The sequence below is a fragment of the Halichoerus grypus genome, chromosome X (genome assembly GCF_964656455.1).
Source record: "Halichoerus grypus chromosome X, mHalGry1.hap1.1, whole genome shotgun sequence".
NCBI classification, from domain to species: domain Eukaryota; kingdom Metazoa; phylum Chordata; class Mammalia; order Carnivora; family Phocidae; genus Halichoerus; species Halichoerus grypus.
In genome coordinates this window covers 121,198,123-121,219,625 of record NC_135727.1, presented here as the reverse complement: position 1 = coordinate 121,219,625, position 21,503 = coordinate 121,198,123, and the positions used below count along the sequence as shown (strand labels likewise).

The 21,503-nt window shown below is 37.9% G+C and overlaps 1 protein-coding gene across 5 annotated transcripts in view; it reads left to right on the top strand.

The window, feature by feature from the left end:
* Nucleotides 1-21,503, top strand: part of GLRA2 (glycine receptor alpha 2) — a 176,802-nt gene that overhangs the window by 47,101 nt on the left and 108,198 nt on the right. For all 5 annotated transcript variants that reach the window (XM_078063944.1, XM_078063941.1, XM_078063943.1 and 2 more), the window contains one exon: nucleotides 4,958-5,181. In XM_078063944.1, the coding sequence (XP_077920070.1) occupies nucleotides 4,958-5,181 (224 nt within the window). The remainder of the gene's footprint in view (nucleotides 1-4,957; nucleotides 5,182-21,503) is intronic.

Here is a 21,503-nt window from a genome sequence, read left to right as displayed (position 1 = left end):
ATAGGCTCACTTACAGACCCAATACTGCCTCTCACTCCTCTCATGTGTTAGTGTTGAATATATGTGATCGGAAGACAACGTATTTGTGTTATCTAAGGAAAATTTTTATGAATCATTATGATGATATACATTATTCCAAAATACACACTTTTTTCTTTTAAGCAGGCTCCATGCCCGGCGTGGAGGGCATGGAGCCCAATCTGGGGCTTGAACTCACAACCCTGGGATCAAGACCTGAGCTGAGATCAAGAGTCAGATGCTTAACTGACTGAGCCACCCAGGCGCCCCTAAAATACACACTTTTCTTCATGAAGAGTCACAAGGATCTGTTGATGGTCACTGCTAGTTGACCCTGTATTAAGAGATTTCAGTAGAATAATCTTTTTGTGGTTCCAAACAATTTAGGAGACTAGTAAGGGATGTATGGTGAAACAGTTTATATTTGTCTGGAGAATGTCAGTTTACCTTTTCTTTTTCTTTCTTTCCCCCTTTTCTTTTTTTTTTTAATTTATTTTTAAATTTTATTATGTTATGTTAGTCACCATACAATACATCATTAGTTTTTGATGTAGTGTTCCACGATCCATTGTTTTCGTATAACACCCAGTGCTCCATGCAGTACGTGCCCTCCTTAATACCCATCACCGGGCTAACCAATCCCCCCTCCCCCCTCCCCTCTAAAACCCTGGTTGTTTCTCAGAGTCCATAGTCTCTCATGGTTCATCTCTCCCTCCAATTCCCCCCCCCCCCATTTTTCCCTTCCTTCTCCTAATGTCCTCCATGTTATTCCTTATGTTCCACAAATAAGTGAAACCATATGATAATTCATTTTCTCTGCTTGACTTATTTCACTTAGCATAATCTCCTCCAGTCCCATCCATGTTGATGTAAAAGTTGGGTATTCATCTTTTCTGATGGCTGAGTAATATTCCATTGTATATATGGACCACATCTTCTTTCTGAGATAGAAGGTGACCTTGGTCTCTAAATTAACAGTGCAATGTTACAGCCTGAATTCATCATAAATGCAATGTTACAGCCTGAATTCATCTTCCAGCAGCCCAAATCACTGTACCAGCTTTACACCATGGCGTTCAATGACGATATTTGCACGACCTAATGCTGATTGCATTAATTAGACTCCTACGTTGCTGCACCCCTCCCCATAATTCCAAATTCAAGGCTAACTTCCCATATCAAAGCTAGCACAGACTCAGGAGGATGAAAACTTTACTGCAGTGTAGCCAGAGGTTAAAACCAAAGGGCCACATTGGCACTGTGGGGAATCAACAAAGCATATCCTTATGGTTGATAACTTTACAACATAATTGGATTGAGAAATGTATACATATAAAAATAATAAGAGAGTAACAGTAAGATTTAATATGAGTATGTATGAGACAGAGTGGCAATCTCTGTGCATAAATGCTAGACCAAATACAATAGTACCAAAATAATTCAATTTAAGGAAACGATCTGTGCCACGGGCATAGCATTAGAAGGTATTAGGAAAAGTGAAACTTTAGAAATAATAAACTTGATATAAAATAATAGTATGGAATGTAGGTACTTGTAGTACCTGTGTTAAGAATATAATAAAGATTATATGACTTAAACACAGCATTTGAAAAAATACATACATATTTGCATATATATATATGTATATAAATTCAAATGTTTCCATGACCTAATCTAATACCCAGAGAGTCAATCATAGGAAAACAAATTGTAATACAAGGAAATATGACATTTATTTGAAGTAGAATATGTCTTTGTAGAGAGAAGGCAGTGTAAAAGAAAATTCAGTCTGCATTTAAGCATGTCTCTCAATATTTACTCTGCCTTTAATATTTTATTAAACCTAGAAGCAAACACAAAGACAAAGAAAAACTACAGAAGAATATAACTATCTCCTGTGGTTTGGAATATCATGAGGAAATAAACTTATCTCTAAATAAACAGAGATGATACGCAGAGAAATCACATGTGTCAAATTTTTATCCTACATTGAAAATCATAGTGAACTGAGAGAATTACAGAGGTCCAGCCCCAGAAGATCTTTTCCTTGGATGTCTACGTCTCTAGTTCCTTGGGTGTCCTTTTCTAAAAGGTTTTAAGGGTTGCTATTTATTTTAGAATAGTGTGTATCATCATAAACAAAAGTATGGAAAATTATAATTCCTATACATTTATATAAAGGATACTTCCAAAAGTATAAAATCTAACAGAAGTTGTATTTCATATAATTCCTGTCATTGTGGCATAAACTATATTTTTTCTCTAAGTTTTCTACTTATCCTTGCTTACAAATAGGATTCATTTATTTTAAATTAACTGTTAGACATTTAATGGTTCTAATGTGATATGATAGATTCAGTATTCTTTTTAAAGTTCTAATATTGGGAGAATCTATTTTATCATTTTCTTTATATAAAATTCAAAGTAGGAAACCAGGAAACACTGGAGAAGAATGCTCATGGGAAAGACTTTTTAAAAAAAGATGTACATTAGTTGTGAAAATTTATATTGATTTTTTTAAAGGTCAATGTTTTCATATTGTATGTCATCATGTAATATTTTCTAGAGTCTTTCAATATACAGCTTTAAATCATTCTCAGGCTCAAGGGAGGATTGCAGTGATGTTCTCTTAGTGATTTCGCTGCCCAGTACTGTCTGTCTGGCTTCACTGGCCTTTCCCATCCTACAACTGCTTCCTAGACAGGGTCAGGAGCCTAGTTGGCTTCCCAATGGCCTAAGATATTTAACACATTCACCTCTATTATGTCTAGCTGTCATTACTTCTCATACTTAGAGTTTCTCTACCTCCAGAATTCTCTAAGGGATGAAATTCTCTTTTCTCCTACTTCCTACTGAAACAAGCTCATAGACCACCCCTCACCCCCACACACACCATTTTGTTAAGGAAAACTGGCTTTTACTCAAAGGGATATAACAGGGGTGGATGTCAAACACTGGAGAAGCTGCATTTTTTCCCTCAGAAAACCTTAAGGAAAGCTCACAGTTCATGTATCTAGTTCATACTTACATGTAAATTGGATTATTGTATTTTCAATAACCCCTTTTTTTGATTTTCTACATATCACACATCCTCACTCTTTATTCACACACAATTCCAAAGCTTCCAGTAACTCCTGTTGCCAATGAAACACTGAACTGGTAATCTCTTTCCACTTAAAATCCTCTGGTCCCTTTGAACAATTCCAAAACTATATGATGGGAACAACTTTGAGGTTCTGCTATTCCCTTGATTCACTCACTGGAGGAGTCAGTGAGCAAACAGGATGGGATGGAAGCCTGACTGGGCCCACAACAGTGCCCTCTTAGGTTTGAAAATTTGCCATTCATGCCTGGTAAAACCCCAAATAAAAGTCAGCTGATAAATTTTCCAAGTCAGAAAATTCTTATGCTGTACAACAGAGAACCTTAAGGTTATTTCTTTTAATATCAACCTTTCCAAATGAGCTGGGTTTTGATGACTGATTTTCAGAAGTTAGTAACTATTTGCTTATTAGCATTCTTTAAGCCTACATTGGGCACTATTTCCAAGAACTGCCATCTCCAAAATACTCTATCAGCCTGATAAATCAGGATGGCTGTATTTGAAAAAAATGTCCTAGGAATTTGGATAGTTTAGTAATAGGTAGAAGGAACTGGATTGAAGCTCTTTTCCATATACCCTAATCTTTATAACTTATTTTTTTTTTCTTTTGGCCCTGAGGGAATGAACCAAAACTGACCACCCTGAGGTGTCTCCACTCTACCTAGTAGAGTAACCAACCATCCTGGTTTTGTCTAGAAGTGAGTGGGTCCCCTGAATGTGTGACTTTGGGGGCTAAAAGTGGGAGGTTCTCAGGTAAACCAGGATAAGTTGGTCACCATTAGAGTAAAATAAACAATGACCAAAAATCCAGGTAACAAAGATGTGGGGATGGAGCAAATGGTGAAAAAGGAAAAGGAAAGAGAGTAAGAAGGTATGAGTATGTATCACTCTAAATGACCATAAGTATCAGGAGTGAACAACTATTAGTTCTGAACTATAGTCCCACTTGACTAGAGAATACTGTTAAAGCCTCTTTTGGGGTCCACTCTACCAAGGAAAGCAACAGTTTCCATGAACCTAAAGACCTTTGAGTAGAAATTCCCAGAAGAGAAGTCACTGCCCCAGGCTGATTTACTGGCAAAGAAGTAAATTCCCAGATCAAGTGGGAATGACAGGATGTACCTGAGTCTCCCATAGGGAGGAACACCTTTGTCAGAAGGTGCTCAGATTAGGAAAACATGAAAAAGATCTCTGTATTGATGAAGTATCAAGTCAACTACTATAAATACAACCTACTCAGAGAAATGATAAAATATTTAAGAATTTGAAAAGTAAGTAGTGTGAGGGAATTATCTTGTCAACATGAAGCATCTTAATACTTATGTAGATGAATTTAAAAAATACTGCCCTATCATGTCAGATTTTATAATAAGATTTCCACTACCAAAATTACAGAATGGGTTTCCTTCTGCCCAGAGCATCTGAGCAGTATGAGAATAGAGATCATGTTATTTCTGATTTGGAAAATGAATCAGTTTTGAAAATCTACCATCACAGTCTGACTTCTGTACTCATGGTTACCTTTTTCTATGGAGAAATCAGCTTGAGTTAGTATTATTTCCTCCCAGGATGAATGATTTAAATTTAAGCATAAAAAAAATTCAACCAACTCAATGTGTTCCATTAGTGTTCTGGTTTGGTTGAGCCTTCTTTCTTTCTCCCCTCTCTTCCCACTCCTAATAGAACAGAGTGGTTTATTTTGACCAAGATATACATAGCCTGGTTCATACAGACACCAATACTGTGCTAAATCAGGGAGAAGAGTGATGCGAAATGTAGATGGACCTCTTATGCCAGACTGCATGATAGTAACTCTTATGCATGGGGTTTCTATAGGACTACCGAGTGAACATTTTTCTGAGACAACAGTGGAATGATTCACGGCTGGCATATAGCGAGTACCCTGATGATTCCCTGGACTTGGACCCATCCATGCTGGACTCCATTTGGAAACCAGATTTATTCTTTGCCAATGAGAAGGGTGCCAACTTCCATGATGTCACCACCGACAACAAATTGCTTCGAATTTCAAAAAATGGCAAAGTACTCTACAGTATCAGGTAAGCTTCTGTTGGCTGTACCTGTTTACTTCTCCATTTTTCTCCTGGCCTGGCGCTGCCTGATTCTGAGGGTAAGATGTATATAAATATTTGACTTTTGTGGTCTCTTGATTATCATTTGAATCTTAAAATTGGTGAGAATGCCAGAGGTTCCCACGGTCTCAGAAGTGTGATTCTCCACAAAAAAATATATTTGGAAAAAATATATATATGTATTTGGTAAGATGGGAGTGGATATCATGTAAATACCTACATACATGTATTTTTGATTGCTTCAATAAAAGAAGTACAGGCCTTTAGTTCAATTAATCATTGAGCATAATGTAAAATTCTCCATTTCAAATAATTTTGCCATTCTATAACATGTAACCACACAAACAAAAACATTGAATGGCTCAGCATGGTCACTGACAATATACTTTGGGCTGGGTGAGTGAAAAACTGGTTCTAATCTCAGATCTGCTTCTAACAAAACATGTAACCTTGATCTCTTAACTTTTCCTGGGCTTGAGCTTGGGAGTGACAAATCTTGAGATCCATTTTTGCTTTTACATTCAAATGTGATCTTCTCCAGAATCTTTATCACCCCAACCTCAAAATCGTATCTTTCTTTACTGAACTCTAGTTCCTCTGTGACTCTATAAGGCTCTTATTTCTTCCTACCTCATATTTTGGCTATTTCTGTATGAATTTAGCATAAGAACATGGATCTTTGGAATCACACAATCTAGAATCAAATCCAAACTTTGCCACTAAGTTACATCACCTATAACCCTCAGTTACTTAATTGTAAAATGGGAAACACTATATTTATCTCTAAGTATTCTTGTGAGAATGAATGATATAGAGATCAGCAAATATTTTCTGTAAAGGTCCAGACAGTAGGTACTTCAGCTGTGTAGGCCAGACTGTCTCAACTCTGTCACAACTACTCAACACTACTGTTGTAGCACATAAGCAGCCATAGACAATACTCAAACAACTGAGTGTTCTGTGCTTCAGTAAAATGTTATTTATAAAAACAGAGAGTGAATTAGATTTGGCTCTTTGGCCATAATTTGCCAATCTCTGATACAGCGTATATAAAAATACTTGCCACAGTACCCGACACAACGTATGTGCTCAATAAATGAGATGACAGCTGTCTGTATTTTAAAGTTAACGTTCTTTCTAAATAGTAAGCTCCTTAAAGCCAAGACATTTGGATTTTGCACCTGCTGTAGCTCCTCCCAAAGATCCAGGATGATGTACTGTATATGAGACATATTTAATACATTAAACAAATACTGACATTTTAAAGATCCTTTGTAGAAGTTCCCCTTCCTCTCCAATCTTATTACAAAAGAAAATGGACAGCTTGTATCCTTGCAAATAATTTTCCAAAGTCTGTAGAGTCACCACCATCAAAACCTCATTTCACAACTCTCTATACAATTTAGGTCTGTACCGTGTATTCCATTCTTAACCTAGTAATTTCACAGTTTGCTGATGGCTGACAGACCGGATGTCTTGTGGAATGAAAGAGGCTGCTCATTTGTAAAAATTGGCAAAGTCATTGCTTACACAAAAACAAGGAAACTTCCTCCACTTGATTTTTAAGGAACTTTATTTTTATTTTTATAAACATTTAAGATATGAGGAATTCTTAATCTCAGGAAACAAACTGAGGGTTGCTGGAGTGGTGGGGGGTGGGAGGGATGGGGTGGCTGGGTGATGGACACTGGGGAGGGTATGTGCTATGGTGAGCGCTGTGAATTGTGCAAAACTGTTGAATCACAGACCTGTACCTCTGAAACAAACAATACATTATATGTTAAAAAAAAAAAAAAGGAAGAAGATAGCAGGAAGGGAAAAATGAAGGGGGGGAAATCGGAGGAGACGAACCATGAGATACTATGGACTCCGGGAAACAAACTGAGGGTTCTAGAGGGGAGGGGGGTGGGGGGATGGGTTAGCCTGGTGATGGGTATTAAAGAGGGCACGTATTGCATGGAGCACTGGGTGTTATACACAAACAATGAATCATGGAACACTACATCTAAAACTAATGATGTAATATATGTGACTAACATAACATAATAAAATAAAAAAATAAACATTTTATGGAAACACAGAATATTTCACATGGTGAAGTGTTTGGTGTAAGATGCAGTATTGGGCACAACCTAAGTTGATGTGACCTGATGAAATGGGACATATGTAGAGCGTGGTGCTAGGGAGGAGTGTTATAAAAAGCAGCACAGGGTATCAGCGGCTCCAGCTAACCCCCTGGGCCTTGGGTAGCATTTGCTCTAGTAAATACCTAGCATCGTGCACTGCTGAAATAAAACCAAGTTTTTTCCCTTCTGTTCTATGAAGGCCTTTCCATTCTAGAACCATGAAGAATATAATGTTCCCCAGACCTAGATCCAGAGGCAATTCTTCTATCTCTCATTCCCAGTGTAGCATATTATAAGCTCTGAAACACCCTGACAATTGTTTTGGATTGGGTAGAGTTTGTCCTGTTGCAGGTTGGTTTAGATTTTTCCTTCATTGTGGGTGTTCTGTGGAATCAGAGGAAAGATCCTTGGTGTAGGAGAACTGGGCATGCCATTTTAGAGAAACACAGCTCTTGGCAGATTTGAGCTACAGGAATCTAATTATTTGCCTGGAAGGATTTTCAATGAGCCAGACACTGTGCTGGGCCTGGAGATCCAGAACTGAGTAAGATACAGTCCTGCCCTGGAAGGGCTCCAGTCTAACAAGGCAGGCAGAGATAAGGTAAATTAAGTAATAGGAATGAATGACAAACAAGGAAAAGAAAAGTGGCTCTAACTTTGCAAATGAATATGTGACTCAAATATTGTTAGAATTTGGGGGCTGGCACCTACATATCTGTTTACTTGAGTCACTGAACTCAATTTAACTAGAAGGCAAGGAGTAATTAGTGCTAATAAATGCCCAGCTGCAGGTCTGATTCAAGTTTAAGGCCAAGCAGGTGACAGTTTCTGATGTTTTAAAGGTGCTGGAAAGATTCCTGCTGATGTTGCATTAGGGAGGATTTTCCCTCTACTCTCAGGTTTACAATGCAAATACCCCTAGAAGAGGGAATCCATTGACTTAAATTCATACTAAGATGTAAGGAGCTGATATGAAATTTTCATTTTGACAGTACATTTGAGGCCTATGAAGAATAGTGAGAATGAGCAAGTTGGATGCCTGAGACGAGAAATCAGGATGAAGAGGGTTAAGAAAGATACAAGGAAGGGATACAACAGAAGTACCAAAGATAAATTCATGAATTGTCTCTACCTTACATATTTAAATAACTACTTAAACATTGGTCCACATTAAAAAAATTATGTTCTTTGTGACGTTTTATATATGCATTTTCTGAAACCTAAAACAAATAGATGATAGCATTTCATCCACAAACAATTCCATGCTTCCTTAGCTTTATAGGAGCAGAAGTAAAATTAACTCCACATGGAAACCAAAGCCTAAGGCTTTGATGGCCGAAGAGAATACAAAGAGAACTATGCAGTCCATTGATTTCATAACAAGCAAGATCACACTTTCCAAGAAGTTTCTTAAAAGGCAGCAGTTTAAAAAAGAGGGGACAGTAGATCAGAACTCCACAAGTGTCCTGCAGATCCAAACACCTGGGGTACTTTAGTAAAATTCAAACAAATCTTTTAAAAATAGGAGCCAAAGGTGTTAGCTCATTGTTGGAAAATTTCTATCCAGTGTGGCAGGACACAAGTCTTTGCTGATGAAAAAGTGTCAAATCTATTTTTGTCCACTTCTCTTCTGATTTCTTCTTTGATATTCTCTTCTCTAATACATTTGATCTTACTCTTTGTTTTCTTTTTAAGTTTTTTGTTGACCCACTCCATTAAGTATTGATCATCCCTGACCAAAATATAAACAAGGACACACATCTTGCTTTGTATATTCCCTTCAGAGACAGTCAAATTCTAAACTCATGTTACTTAAAAAGGCCTGAATCCATAGTGGAATAGTGAGGTGAGCCTTGAGTATTGTACATATTATTGCTCAAACAATATTTGTTGAATTGAATATAATGGATTGCAGTAAAAGTCAGGGCACCGTGGCATATGGTGTGTAATATGAAAGAAAAAAGGAGAAGGTATTTTTGGAGAAGGTATTTTTGTCTCACTTGTCCACAATGTCTTTGCTAATAATTTGTTTTCTTTCTTTACTTTCCATTGCTTCTGAGAATTTTATGCCAGCATTCTGACTTTTATAGAAGCATAGGATTATTTTTTTTTTAATTTGAAGGTATTATGTTGCAAAGTATCTAATCCAACACCCTTGTTTTACCAATGAGGAAGTGACTTCTTTCATCAAGTTAGGTGAGGTAAAATAATGGAGCCGATAAATAGGAAAGGTAGGTCAAGAATCAAACTCTTGACTTCTATTTCAATGCTATCGTCTCCTACCCCACATTAATTCTTCATTTGCTCCAACTCAAGTCCAAAGACACAAACAAATACAATTCCAAAGCCATGTCATTTTGGAACCAACCTTTTTGGAACTCATTTTTCAAAGAACTGTTGGAGGAAGAAGATAAGATTTAAGATGAGAACATAAAGTATCTTCAAATTTTGCAAATGTCTGAAAAGACTGTTTAAATTCAGGGTGCAACAGTTGACTTTCAGTTCAAGGTGCAACAATGTCAAGATCGATTTGATAGTTTTACATAGCATATGTCACTAACATAGCATATCTCCTTTCTGAAAAATTTTACTATCCCAGGGATGAAAGTCATTAAGTCAAATTTCCTCCCTTCAGGCAACCTGTTGAGAACTCATTTTAGTTTTAAAGACCCTCAGAGAAGGAGACTTTATATTCTTTCTTTGGATCCTATAATAATTTACTCTAGCATCATGCAGAAATTCTTCCTTATATAACTTAAATCAGTTGCTACAACTTAAATCAGTAGCTTTTTCCTACATTTGTTAACATGATAAACAAATGGCTACCATTTTTGGAAGAATGGAGGGAATTACCTCACTGTTTTTACTTTCATACATTTTGTCCCACTAGATTTAGTAGACATATGCTTGGTCATCAACACTATGTTGCTAATTTAATTTTACAGTGTGTTTCACTTCAGCACCAAGATGTTCTTCATCTCCCAGTTTTCACTTTGCTGTACCCTTTGGGGTTCCTACTTTGAAACGTATGACGCTGAATGCTATCCTGGTTATTTCTGATACTATAGTAGACAAGGATTTTAGAGTAAACACCCTTGGCCTTGAGTCTCTGGCCTCAAAACTTGATGAATGGCCTAGGGAAATTTGTTACTCTCTGAACTTCTATTTCTTCAGCTTTGAAAAAGAGATGATTTGGTTAAGACCATTAATAGAATACAATATATGTTATACAGACACAGGTCAAAAGTGCTATTGCCATATACTCTAAGGCCCTTGGTATTTTCTTGTAATTTAATGATTGTGCTTTCTGTTCTGGGCTCTAAGACAAAAAGTAAGCTGATCAAGATATATTCCTACAAATTTCAGACATTAAGGATAGGACAGACCCATTCCTTGAGTGTGACCTTATAGAGTAGGGGGTTCTTAACCTGAGGGTTAGGGGAAAACTCCAGGAGGTCCTTGAATCTCCCTAAAGTGTATGCATATTTCCTGTACTGGGGTATTCAGCTCTTTTGTTTATTTGTTTGTTTAGAGGAAAAGGTCCTTAAGGAAGCTATGATCCTCCAACTGCTAACAATTCTGCTTTAAGATTTAGTGCATGCCTCCAGAATGGGTATACCTGAGGCAAAGTTGGTAAGGAAATATTGTTTGCCTTGAGTGTCTTATTATTTGACTGACCAAGTACCTAGGGGTTTTATGCTACCCTCCAAATACACAGAGTCCTCCAAACCATAAATAATTATGGGATTGCTCCTCCACAACAGTACCCCTTATCACCAAGATATCTGTTCCCCCTCATCATCAAACATTATCTGACCTGAAACTTATTCTTTTATGGCATTGGAGGTGATTTTCTTGTTAATCTCTTTTGATCCAATTCATGATTCTAGGTGTGGATGATTCAGTGTTCCACCTTCCCAGTAGTACTTGAGTTGTAATAGAGAACTCTCACGGATTGACATGCCTCTCCCTCTGATGATAGATTAAGGCACCACTGAGAGTAGGTGGAGTGTAGATTTCTAGACAGACATCCAACAGTGTTCCCCAAATAATCCTGTCTAATGACTGACTCTACCCACACACATACAAGGCCAACTTTTCTCACATAACCTCCTATCCTTGACTCATCCGGAGCTTGATGCAAGAACTTCAAAAGATTCTAACTTTAGTTACAGAATGATTTTTATGGCATAGGAAAAAAGAAAATTCTCTATTTAGATGTCAGAGCTGAAAATAAAATGCACAGTGAACTTAGACCTGCCTAAATGTTACCAGTGGTGATACTTTGATTATCTTACTCTCAATTTTGATGAGACATATAAGCCCATATTTTCTGTTAGAAGGCAGCTATAAAAGCTGTGATTTCTTGTCTCTGTGCCTATTTGAACCATGCTTATCTTTATATCCTATAATCCAGGCAAAATTACATTCTCATTTTCCAATTCTGTGTCCAAATCCTCATTAGTTTTGTGACTTGACTTAATGCAGTAATTAATGATTGTAACATAAGCACCCACATCAGAATTAAGCAGTGAGTCTTCAGAGAAGTGCTGGGAAATGCCATGGAAACCACAACGATTCCATTCTTCCTAGAGTCAAGCAAGGTTGGGAGGGTGGGAAACAGTGGTCCTCAAAAAAGGCGCCACTGAGGGTAAAAGTATTAGAGTTCAGAAAGTGTGTTCTGTATATGACAGACTCTCTTAAAGTTCTGGAAAGCTCTGTCAAGCTTCTAACTGGGTTCAGAAATTCACATATACTCATGGGCATAATACTTGTTCAAACACAGCAGCATTAGGATTTTACCCTTGTTTGGAGGAAAAGAGGGAATTGTGCAATGAAATTCATGGCAGCTGGCATGAGCACTTGTCCTTGACTGTTTACCTGATTGGACTAGCAATAGCAACCAGTAGATTTTCCTCCTTTTGGAGGTAACTTTCCAATGCATTTAACATTCATCAGAGTTTGCTCTGAAGGTGATGGGGCAAAGAACAGAATACTGAAAAGGTAGCTCAGGGCATCAGGAACTCCACACTTGCTTGCATCATTTACTGTATCCTCCAGGCTCATAGAACTGCCTCTCTAACCCTATCAGTCATTCTGAGTCTTAGTTTCCTCATCCATAACATGAGATTGAACTAGAAAAGATTAGATAAAATCTGAGGCTCCTTGTAGCTCTATCTTACATCTATAACTCAAAATGATCTCCTTCCCAAACCGCAAAATTCCCTCTGGATGAGGAAATAAGAGTGAGTCCTTTGCGTCCCTTAGGGCTTGGGAGTAAGCAAGCGAGGATTCTGAAGTTTAAGGTGCCGATCTCAAACTATTTTTGGATCTTTGAATCTTTCTCTCACAAGTTAAATATCCAATTCTTGAAAAGAGAAACCTGATTTTGGAGTGGGGCAGGGAATATTGGACTACCTGTAGTTTAAGAGGCAGCCTTGTGTTCAACATACAGTTTTCACAGTGACAAATACTCAATACTAAACTCCCTGCTGAGAAATTTCCCAATCACAAATTAGACCATTTATACCCTCTGATTCATTCAGCAGGAGTATCCATGAGATATTATTTTAGAATGTATTCATGAATTATGGGCTTATATGCTTTTAGACAATTTTACAAAGATGGTCGGCTGGCACAATTATTAACCAGATATGTAGGCTAACGGAAATTACATGGTATATTTGAGCCAGCAGAGTTGAAGGGCTAGTCTGCTATTACTCATTACCTGAATTTTCTTGTGGCAGGAAGCCAAAGGAAATTCGGAGGTCCTAGTGAGCCTGTTCAACTCATGTTGACATGGGCCTCTGCCTGGTCCATAGTGCTGCCTTTGAAAGTCTCCCTGGATGGCATTAATCCCAAAATAAATACATATAATATCACCATGGCTCTTATGAGACACATGAATTACTTTAGCACATTCTCATAGCACATAATCCAAAAGAAAGGCAATCCATTTTAAAATGGGGAAAAAAAATTTACATCCTCAAAGCTCAGCAGTCTCTCCAACAAGTCTATCCTTGCTTGTGGCATTTAAAATTACAAACCAACATCTGTACTGAAGAGAATACAACATTTATCACTGGACAGTCATTGAAAGACAATTAAGGACATATATAATTATGTAAAGTTCTACACATGACACACACTCAGAGCAAGGCCATCTCATATCTGATTGATCATTCCTTTCAAAGGACAATATAACAAATGCTTTATCTGATGTTTCATTTTAGTAGGGATATTTTGCTAAATTTGAGCAGTTAGATGAAGGATAGAAAGCAATAAGTGAGGTGGGAATTACAGACAGAATGCTATGGGGTGGGGAAGATGTCAGTTCTGAGATCAGTTCTGAGATTTAGGAAGACCTGGATTCAAATCCAATCTTACTAAGTGACTGTGAGGTCATTTAACCTTTCATTGATCTGCAGTTTTTCTCAGTTCCAGATTCATACCAAATGTTCAATGAATGTCATAATAACCCTGAGGTGGCTGTAGGATAAAAGGGAGGGAAGGGGGGAGACCGCTCTCCCTATTCCCCCTAACCCATATACATGAACATTTCCTTATTCAGTACCTGTTACTCAGGCTCTACTCACTTTCCATACCTAGTTTCAAGCAGATAGATATCCTCCTTGCCTTGGGTTTCCTCCCTTTGGGAGGCATTTAGCTCATAACAGAAGTGATAGTTGCATCTTTTTATCTTAAAACCCTATTTGCAGTTCACAAGCATTTGTTCCCTTTCTCTTTTGCCAGAAGTAAAATAACCCCAAACAAAATGTTAAGAAAATTATTATACAACACTTTCAGATACAGAATGGCTAAGAAAATTGCTATACGGTGCTCTTAGACATACAGTGACCATGGACAAGTCAGTTCTCATTATTCTAATGTGCAGACTTAATAACATTTTATCTTGATGAATATCTGGGTGTATAAATAAATACTAGATATGAAATGACTTTGAAATATAAAATGTAACTGGAATGTGAACAGTATTAGTTGAGTCTTTGGTACTTTGGGCTCTTCTTTCTGGGGGTGTCCAACTTAGCCCTCTCCTATTCAACACCTTCAAAACATTTTTGTTCAGGAAATATCAAAGCATTTGGAAAAGTTTTAGCCACAGATTTATCAGTTGCTCTCCAAGTTGAATCCAATCCATATTTGGACTTAATTAACATGGGCCAACCATATGTGTGCACATTTTTCTGAAAGGACCAGGCACAGATGGGAACAGATACTGTATTTTTGTCCTTCCCAGCTAGTATTGCTCAATGCATATGGGTATTTTCTGTGATGCCTTTATAATGTTTGGTAAACATGGACCTTCCTAGTCAGCCACTGGCATTTTAGTCAAGGGAGAGGAGTAGAACAGCCAATGAACCAACAGTGATGTGATGCATCTCCTCCAAAACCCAAGGTCAACAGTGAAAAACAAGTCTTATATTTCTTTGAAATTAATTAAGAGGATAAAGTCTAACCATACAGCTTAGATCCAGGGTGGGGTTTATGTTCAGCCCTAGACAATATTGAAAGAATGGTTTCTCTCTGGTGTCCTAGCCACACGGTTCTGAGCCATGTTTTCCATCCAGCTTCATCCTTCCGTTTAATACTCTCAGTATCAAAGTCTGCTCTTGGGGATATTGATAGGGAATCTGAGAATCCATCAACTCATATACACAAAGGAGGAAATGACTAACAGTATTTAAAACACTATTCTTTCCCTAGATTTGCATCTTAATAGTCATGGGAGCATTTAGCTAAATGTCTGTTAGTTAATTATATGTAGCAGCTAAGAGTTGGAAGGTGTTTGAGCAAGGATATGCATTGGGATCTTTCTGGAACTCCTAATAATTTACACACCATGAATTTTCAATCTTTACTTATATGGAAAACATTTCTAGGTGCAGCCACAGCTGTGCTTGCCCATAGATTAGGTGAATAGCTCAGGGCTAGAGTGAGCAGGACACTCGTCTATGCTTTCTATGATGAGTGAGTTCAAAGAAGCCATTTAATTACAAAGCTTTCAGAAGATGAGTTTTAAAATGTCATTCCTTGCCTGCCTTGCCAAAGTTGAACCAATTATTTTTGTTCTTCATAAATCAAGATCCTTTTGTGGGTACCTTGGGTTTTGATTTAGGAGCATCAAATGATTATTACAAGTCCTACTTCCCTGATACACTCAAAAGGCCCTCTAAGGATCTAGGGCTGTAAGGGTAGGTTATCTGTTCTACCCAACCGGTGTGAGCACTTATCTAGGGCAACAAGGGAGTAATTAAAAGCCTTTAACTTAATTAATTCAGTTCAGTTATGTCTGATTGACATAACCTGTAAAGATTCTTTAAATGGGGATTTGGAAACAATTTTAAGAAGTTGAAGAATAAATTCACAACTCTTGAGGTATATTCCATTGAAAGAATATATAAATAATTAATATATATTATCATGTAATATATAAATAACAATAATATTAAACTATGATCTCCTTCAAGAGAGAAACTGTTATTTCAAGTGTCTGATATGCACAGTGCCCAATAAACCCTTGTCAAAAATTGCTGAATAGATGTGCTAGATTACAACCCAGGTGGAGTTCTGTTTAACACTAATACCTTCTCACTGAGGACCTGGAGCTGGTCCTCCTCTGGGCTCTGTCCTCCTTCCTGACCAGTACCATGAGCTTTTTAATATTTATAGCTGAGGTTCATCCAATGCATGTTACAGCCACCTCCCCAACTTCCTTTGAAATTTCTCGGTGGCTGATTTTCTAGTCTAGAGACCAGGGACAGTGCACTGATATACTGCCACTGCCCTGACTAGAGTTCCATTGCCTACCTTTGCACATTTGTGTGTTTTAATAGACATGGACTTGGTTTCCTCTCTGCAGCACCTGGAAACTGTCCTCCTACCCTTCTTAGCAGCTTCCCCAGTTTCCTGGGCACACCCACCATATTATTTTCTTTTAAAAAAACTTATTTATTTATTTATTTACGAGAGAGGAGACAGAGAGAGAGAGAGCAGGGGGAGGGGCAGAGGGAGAGGGAAATGGAGAGAGAGAATCTCAAGCAGACTCCCTGCCGAGCACAGGGCTTGATGTGGGGCTCGATTCCATGATCCTGAGATCATAACCTGAGCCGAAATCAAGAGTTGGATCATTAACCGACTGAGCCACCCAGGAGCCCACACACTCACCATATTCTTGGTTGCCAGTGGACTAACCTTGGTTTCACTGCCATGACTTTACCAGCATGCCTCTCTATTGTGACTGAGGATCATGACTAACACCTCTTGTCTTACAACCTCTGGTACAATCACTTAGAACCCTACTTGGGCCTAATTGTCCTGCCTTGGTTTCAAGTAGAAAGTATATCTCCCAAAGAGAGTGCTAACATTACTGAAAAATTGCAGACGTCTTTCTCAATCTTCCTATTTCCCTTTTAAAATTTTCTCCTTTTACTATATCATGTTGACAGTAATTAAAGTCATCCATTAAGACATGCTGAAGTTGTGCTTCTCAAAATGTGCGCTAGGACACCAGCATCAGTATTACCTGGGCTGCTTATCCAGAGGGCCTGAGAACCTGCATTCAGATGCCCTTGCTATGATAAAGGGTATCTTGATCAGACCACCAGCCTGGCAGTCTTTTAATCCACTGACTCCCTAACTCTTCTCTCCCCTCTCCCCATCTGTGGGTTGTATTAATGATGTACTTTTAACTTGACTTCTAACTTGCCCCCAGGCTACTTTCACTTAAGGTCTAGGTGGCTTCAGACGATCCTCTCGTTTGATACTGGATGCATCCTGTCAAATCTCCCTGGCATTAGAATGTCACATGGGTCAGAAATTTCAAAGTACAACTGAGAGGAGAGATTCAACAAACCTACGTTGTATCATAAGGCTGTCCTTATGTTCTTGGGGAAAGAGGGGATTGTGTTCTAGGATGCTGGATGACAAAGCCCAGTGGGGGCAATAGATATGTCACCTATATACCCAGATAGCCAGAAAGTTCCTATTTTAAGAAGCATTATTACTTGCATTTAAAATTTTCATTATATTCGAGAATGCAAATTCACCTATAAGAAGAAATCCTTTAAGCTGGTCACCTTCACTGACAGTTTAGAATCATAAAAATTATGAACAGGGTAGGGTTGTGGGTGGAGAATGAGGCCAGAGATTTATTCAAGGTCAAATAGCTCTTTATGGGTAAGCTGGGTCTACCACCTAGGTCCCTGAATCCCCAGTCAATGATACTTCTACTCTGTGAAGCTACCAGGAGAGGCTAGAGGAATTTTTAAAAGAATAGATCATGAGAAGTCTGGATTCCTGAAGAAAAATGAAAGGGGTATCCCTGAGCAGGTACAAGGCAACTAAGGTGTCTACAACCTACTCTGTTGACTTTGCCGACAAAAGAGGATGATAAACTACTAAGATTTTTTTTTCTAAGGAGAAAATGTAGTAGAGTGGAAAATAAATAAATGGATCTGACATCAATTAAAGTTGGGTTCAAATCTAACTTTGGTCACTTAATGGTTTTGTAGCCTTGGGAAAATGGCTTAACCTCTGAGCTTCAATTTGCTTATCTCAAAGACAAAGAGAATACTGCCTTATGTGATGGTATCCCATGACTGTAAAATAATAAGAGTGCTTGACCTACAGCAGGTGCTCAGAGAATTATGATTATTCATACTATCATTGTCATCACTTAAATTTTTATTTTTCCTTAATAAGTATTTTAATACTAAAAAAAACTCACCATAGGTCCTGTCCCCTCTGTGGGGTTTTGCAGTGTGCTACATAGAGTGTGCTAAGCGTTGGCCCTAAGAGAGGAACAACAGTAATATACCAGAGACTCTCTTGCTTCTCCTGAAAAACACAAAAATATCCCTTTGTCCTTCCTCTCCAAGCAAGACAGACTACTGTAATCATTAGAATCAACTCTCCCAAAATAGTACACTAGCAATCTTTGCTTCAGGCAAACAGATCACTCATTAAAATTTGTATTTCTACCTGAAAATTCGTTTTTTCTTCAAATGGCTTTATTCCCCCCTCCTCTTTCACTGGGAATGAACTCCCAATTCTAACACTGAGTTCCTTATGAACCGTAGTTGCTTCAAGAGTCAGGGAGCTTGGGTGCCTGGGTGGCTCAGTTGGTTAAGCGACTGCCTTCAGCTCAGGTCATGATCCTGGAGTCCCTGGATCGAGTCCCGCACCGAGCTCCCTGCTCAGCAGGGAGTCTGCTTCTCCCTCTGACCCTCCCCCCTCTCATGCTCTCGCTCTCAAATAAATAAATAAAATCTTTAAAAAAAAGAAAAAGAGTCAGGGAGCTCTCTGCCCACCATAACAATGGAAAGTTAAATGATTAATTTGCATCTCTCTAGCTATGTGAGAACAGTCCTGGCCATGGACCCAGCTATCTGTCCAAGGCTCAAGGACAGGTGGACTGAGCTTCCTGACTTTCCTTCAGCTTGATTTGCCTCACTTCTAGTAAGAACCAGCTAGCAACTTACAGAAGGGGCAAGCAAGCTTTGTTGGCTTCCCTTGCCTGTCTTGTAATTTGGCAACACCCTCTGGGCTCTGGTGACCAGGTTCCTCTCTTCTAAATCCACAGTCCTTTCTCATTTCCACAGAACAAAAGCCTGAAATCCTCCCATAGAGCTTTAGGATGCTGATTCATTCATTTGTTCCACAAATATTTACTGAATATCTACTCTTTGCCAGGCACTGTTTTAGATGGTAAAAAAGAGAGTCCCAGGCTTTGTGGATTTTGCATTGTAATAGGGGAGAGATACATGTAAGGGTAACTGAAACAGTTTACAATGTCTGCTTCTATCAGTCGTTTAAACTTTGAGTAAGGTATAAACCCAAGAGCCGGTTTTTTGGGCAAGGTAAACTGAACAGGAGAGGAATAAGGAAGGGATGTGAGATTTGGAGAGACTGACCTCCTGTGCTTCATTTTATTTTTTTTGCCTTTAAAATAGAAATGGGTACTCAGCCTTCTTACTCTCAGTAACAGGGCCCCTGTAAGGGAACTTTATTCTTTACCTTGTGCAAACAGGAGCAGGGGTACCCTGAATGCATGCATGTCAACCGCAGTGACAGTGGGGGAATGTAGTAATAATGCTTCAGGAAATGAGTTATTTAACAAAAAACGAATGGAAGATGGGTGGCCTCAGCTCAGTGCCTTCAGGTGCAATGGCCTTAATATTTTAGATCATGGGGAAGAAGAGCATATCTGAAATGCTGTAGGCAGTACCTGCCAGCGGAAAGTCTGAGTTTCAATTCAAATATTTAATTCTGTAAGACCCACCAAAATAGATGGAGAGCATCTATTTTGGAGAGAAAAATTGTTCACGTTTTAGTATAATGTCGTGTCAGTCTTATTTGGTGCAATTTCTACACCTCAGTAGAGATAACCAAAATAATATCAAGCTAATCCCCCCCCAGAAGTCACATTTTTAAAATAAAAAATAGCTTAAAAATAAAAGCAGTGCTGTGGTACTTCCTTTTGAAGGTTCTTTCCAGGGAAGAGAGCACAAGGGAAGTTCTGGGGTGATGGATATATTCTAAATCTGGATGTGGGTGCTTTTTAGATAGGTGGATAAAGATGTAAAATATCATCATGCTCTCTAACTTAAGATTTGTATGTTTTTACTGTGTTTAATGTATACTCCAATGAAAAAGGGAAAAATAAGTAGAGGGCAAGTCTGAATTTTAGGCCTGCAGGTGTGTGGTGAACAAGACATAAATTATGGGCTCTGTGACCCATGAAGGGATTGATTAGGTCTTTACAATCTTTCCCCATTTGCTCAGCTAATGACATGATGTAGCGAACTACTAACCGTTAACTTTTCTCCTTGTATTGGTGCCCATCGGGTTCCAATACAAAACCTATCGAGAAAGGAAATTAGAAAAACAAATGAGGAAGAAGGAAAATACCGGCTGAGTTCTCAGCTGAGACAGAATTAGAGAGTTTCATGCTTGTTGGGAATTTCTCTCAGTGGGGTTTTCCATACTGTTCATAGTTTTGACCCTAAGAATTCTGGGTCCCTGTAGGATTGTGAGATCTTCCACAAAGGCAGAAATAATTGTGTGTGAGACCTCTTCTCCCTAAATAAATGTGAAAGTTTCACTTCACAAAAGAATCATATTCAGCAAGCCTATGATTAAGAATATTAAAACTGGGTTGTTTCCAATAGCAAATGAATGGTTGCATGTTTTTCAAAGCTGTATTCATTTCCACTATTGTTATTTTCTAACTTCTCAAAAGTAAACTTTTCAAAATCATGATGAAATTTCCAGTTTCTGGTTTTGATTCACTTAAATTATGCACATGCCCCCTGATTGTTTTTGTCAGATGAACATATTTTTTATTTTATGAAAATATTTCTATTTTAAAAAATAGGAGAGAATAAATGGATTCTCATTGTGTTAATAACAAAACCCCTATTCATAGATCCTGCTGAGGTCTTTTCCCCCTTAATAAAGTGCCAGGTTTTAAAAAGTTTTGATTACTAAAAATTTTCATTTTGATTCTTTTACTCTGCCCTTAAAGAGTTCGTGCCATTGATCTCAACAATATTGTGTTTTCCAAAAAATAAAGTCTTCATGATGGGAAAAAAATCTAAATATCTATATCTCCATTTATATCTATCTCTAAATGAACTCTACAATTGACAAAAATTATATATCCTGTCTAAAATGTTATTTTTACGTCAGTTGTTTAGAACTCAGAGCTATTTTTTTTTCCTTTAGAAACATGGTATTCGTGTTCTCAGAACAGCCCACAGAAGCTAGGTAATTTGTTTAGCAATGAAGGTGAAATACTGTATGTTTATGGCACAATTTTAATTATAGTAAAATAAAGCAAAGGATTACTGAATAAGACAGAATTTTATAATTTTACCTTTCAGCTATTGTTTGAAGACAGGCATGTTTAATTACGTGAAGATGGACATCTTCAAATAAATTATACTTGTCAACACAGATAATGCTGAATAAAGAGTAAAAACAAAATATGAATCATCCAACCAAACAGAAATACTTACTTTTAACATAGTGTTGTATTTATTTCCAAGACTGAAAACTTATTTTTACGTAATTGAGATTATAATGCACTGTTCTGTATCTTGCTTTTCCCAATCGTTCTTGTATTGGAACAAAAATTTGAAG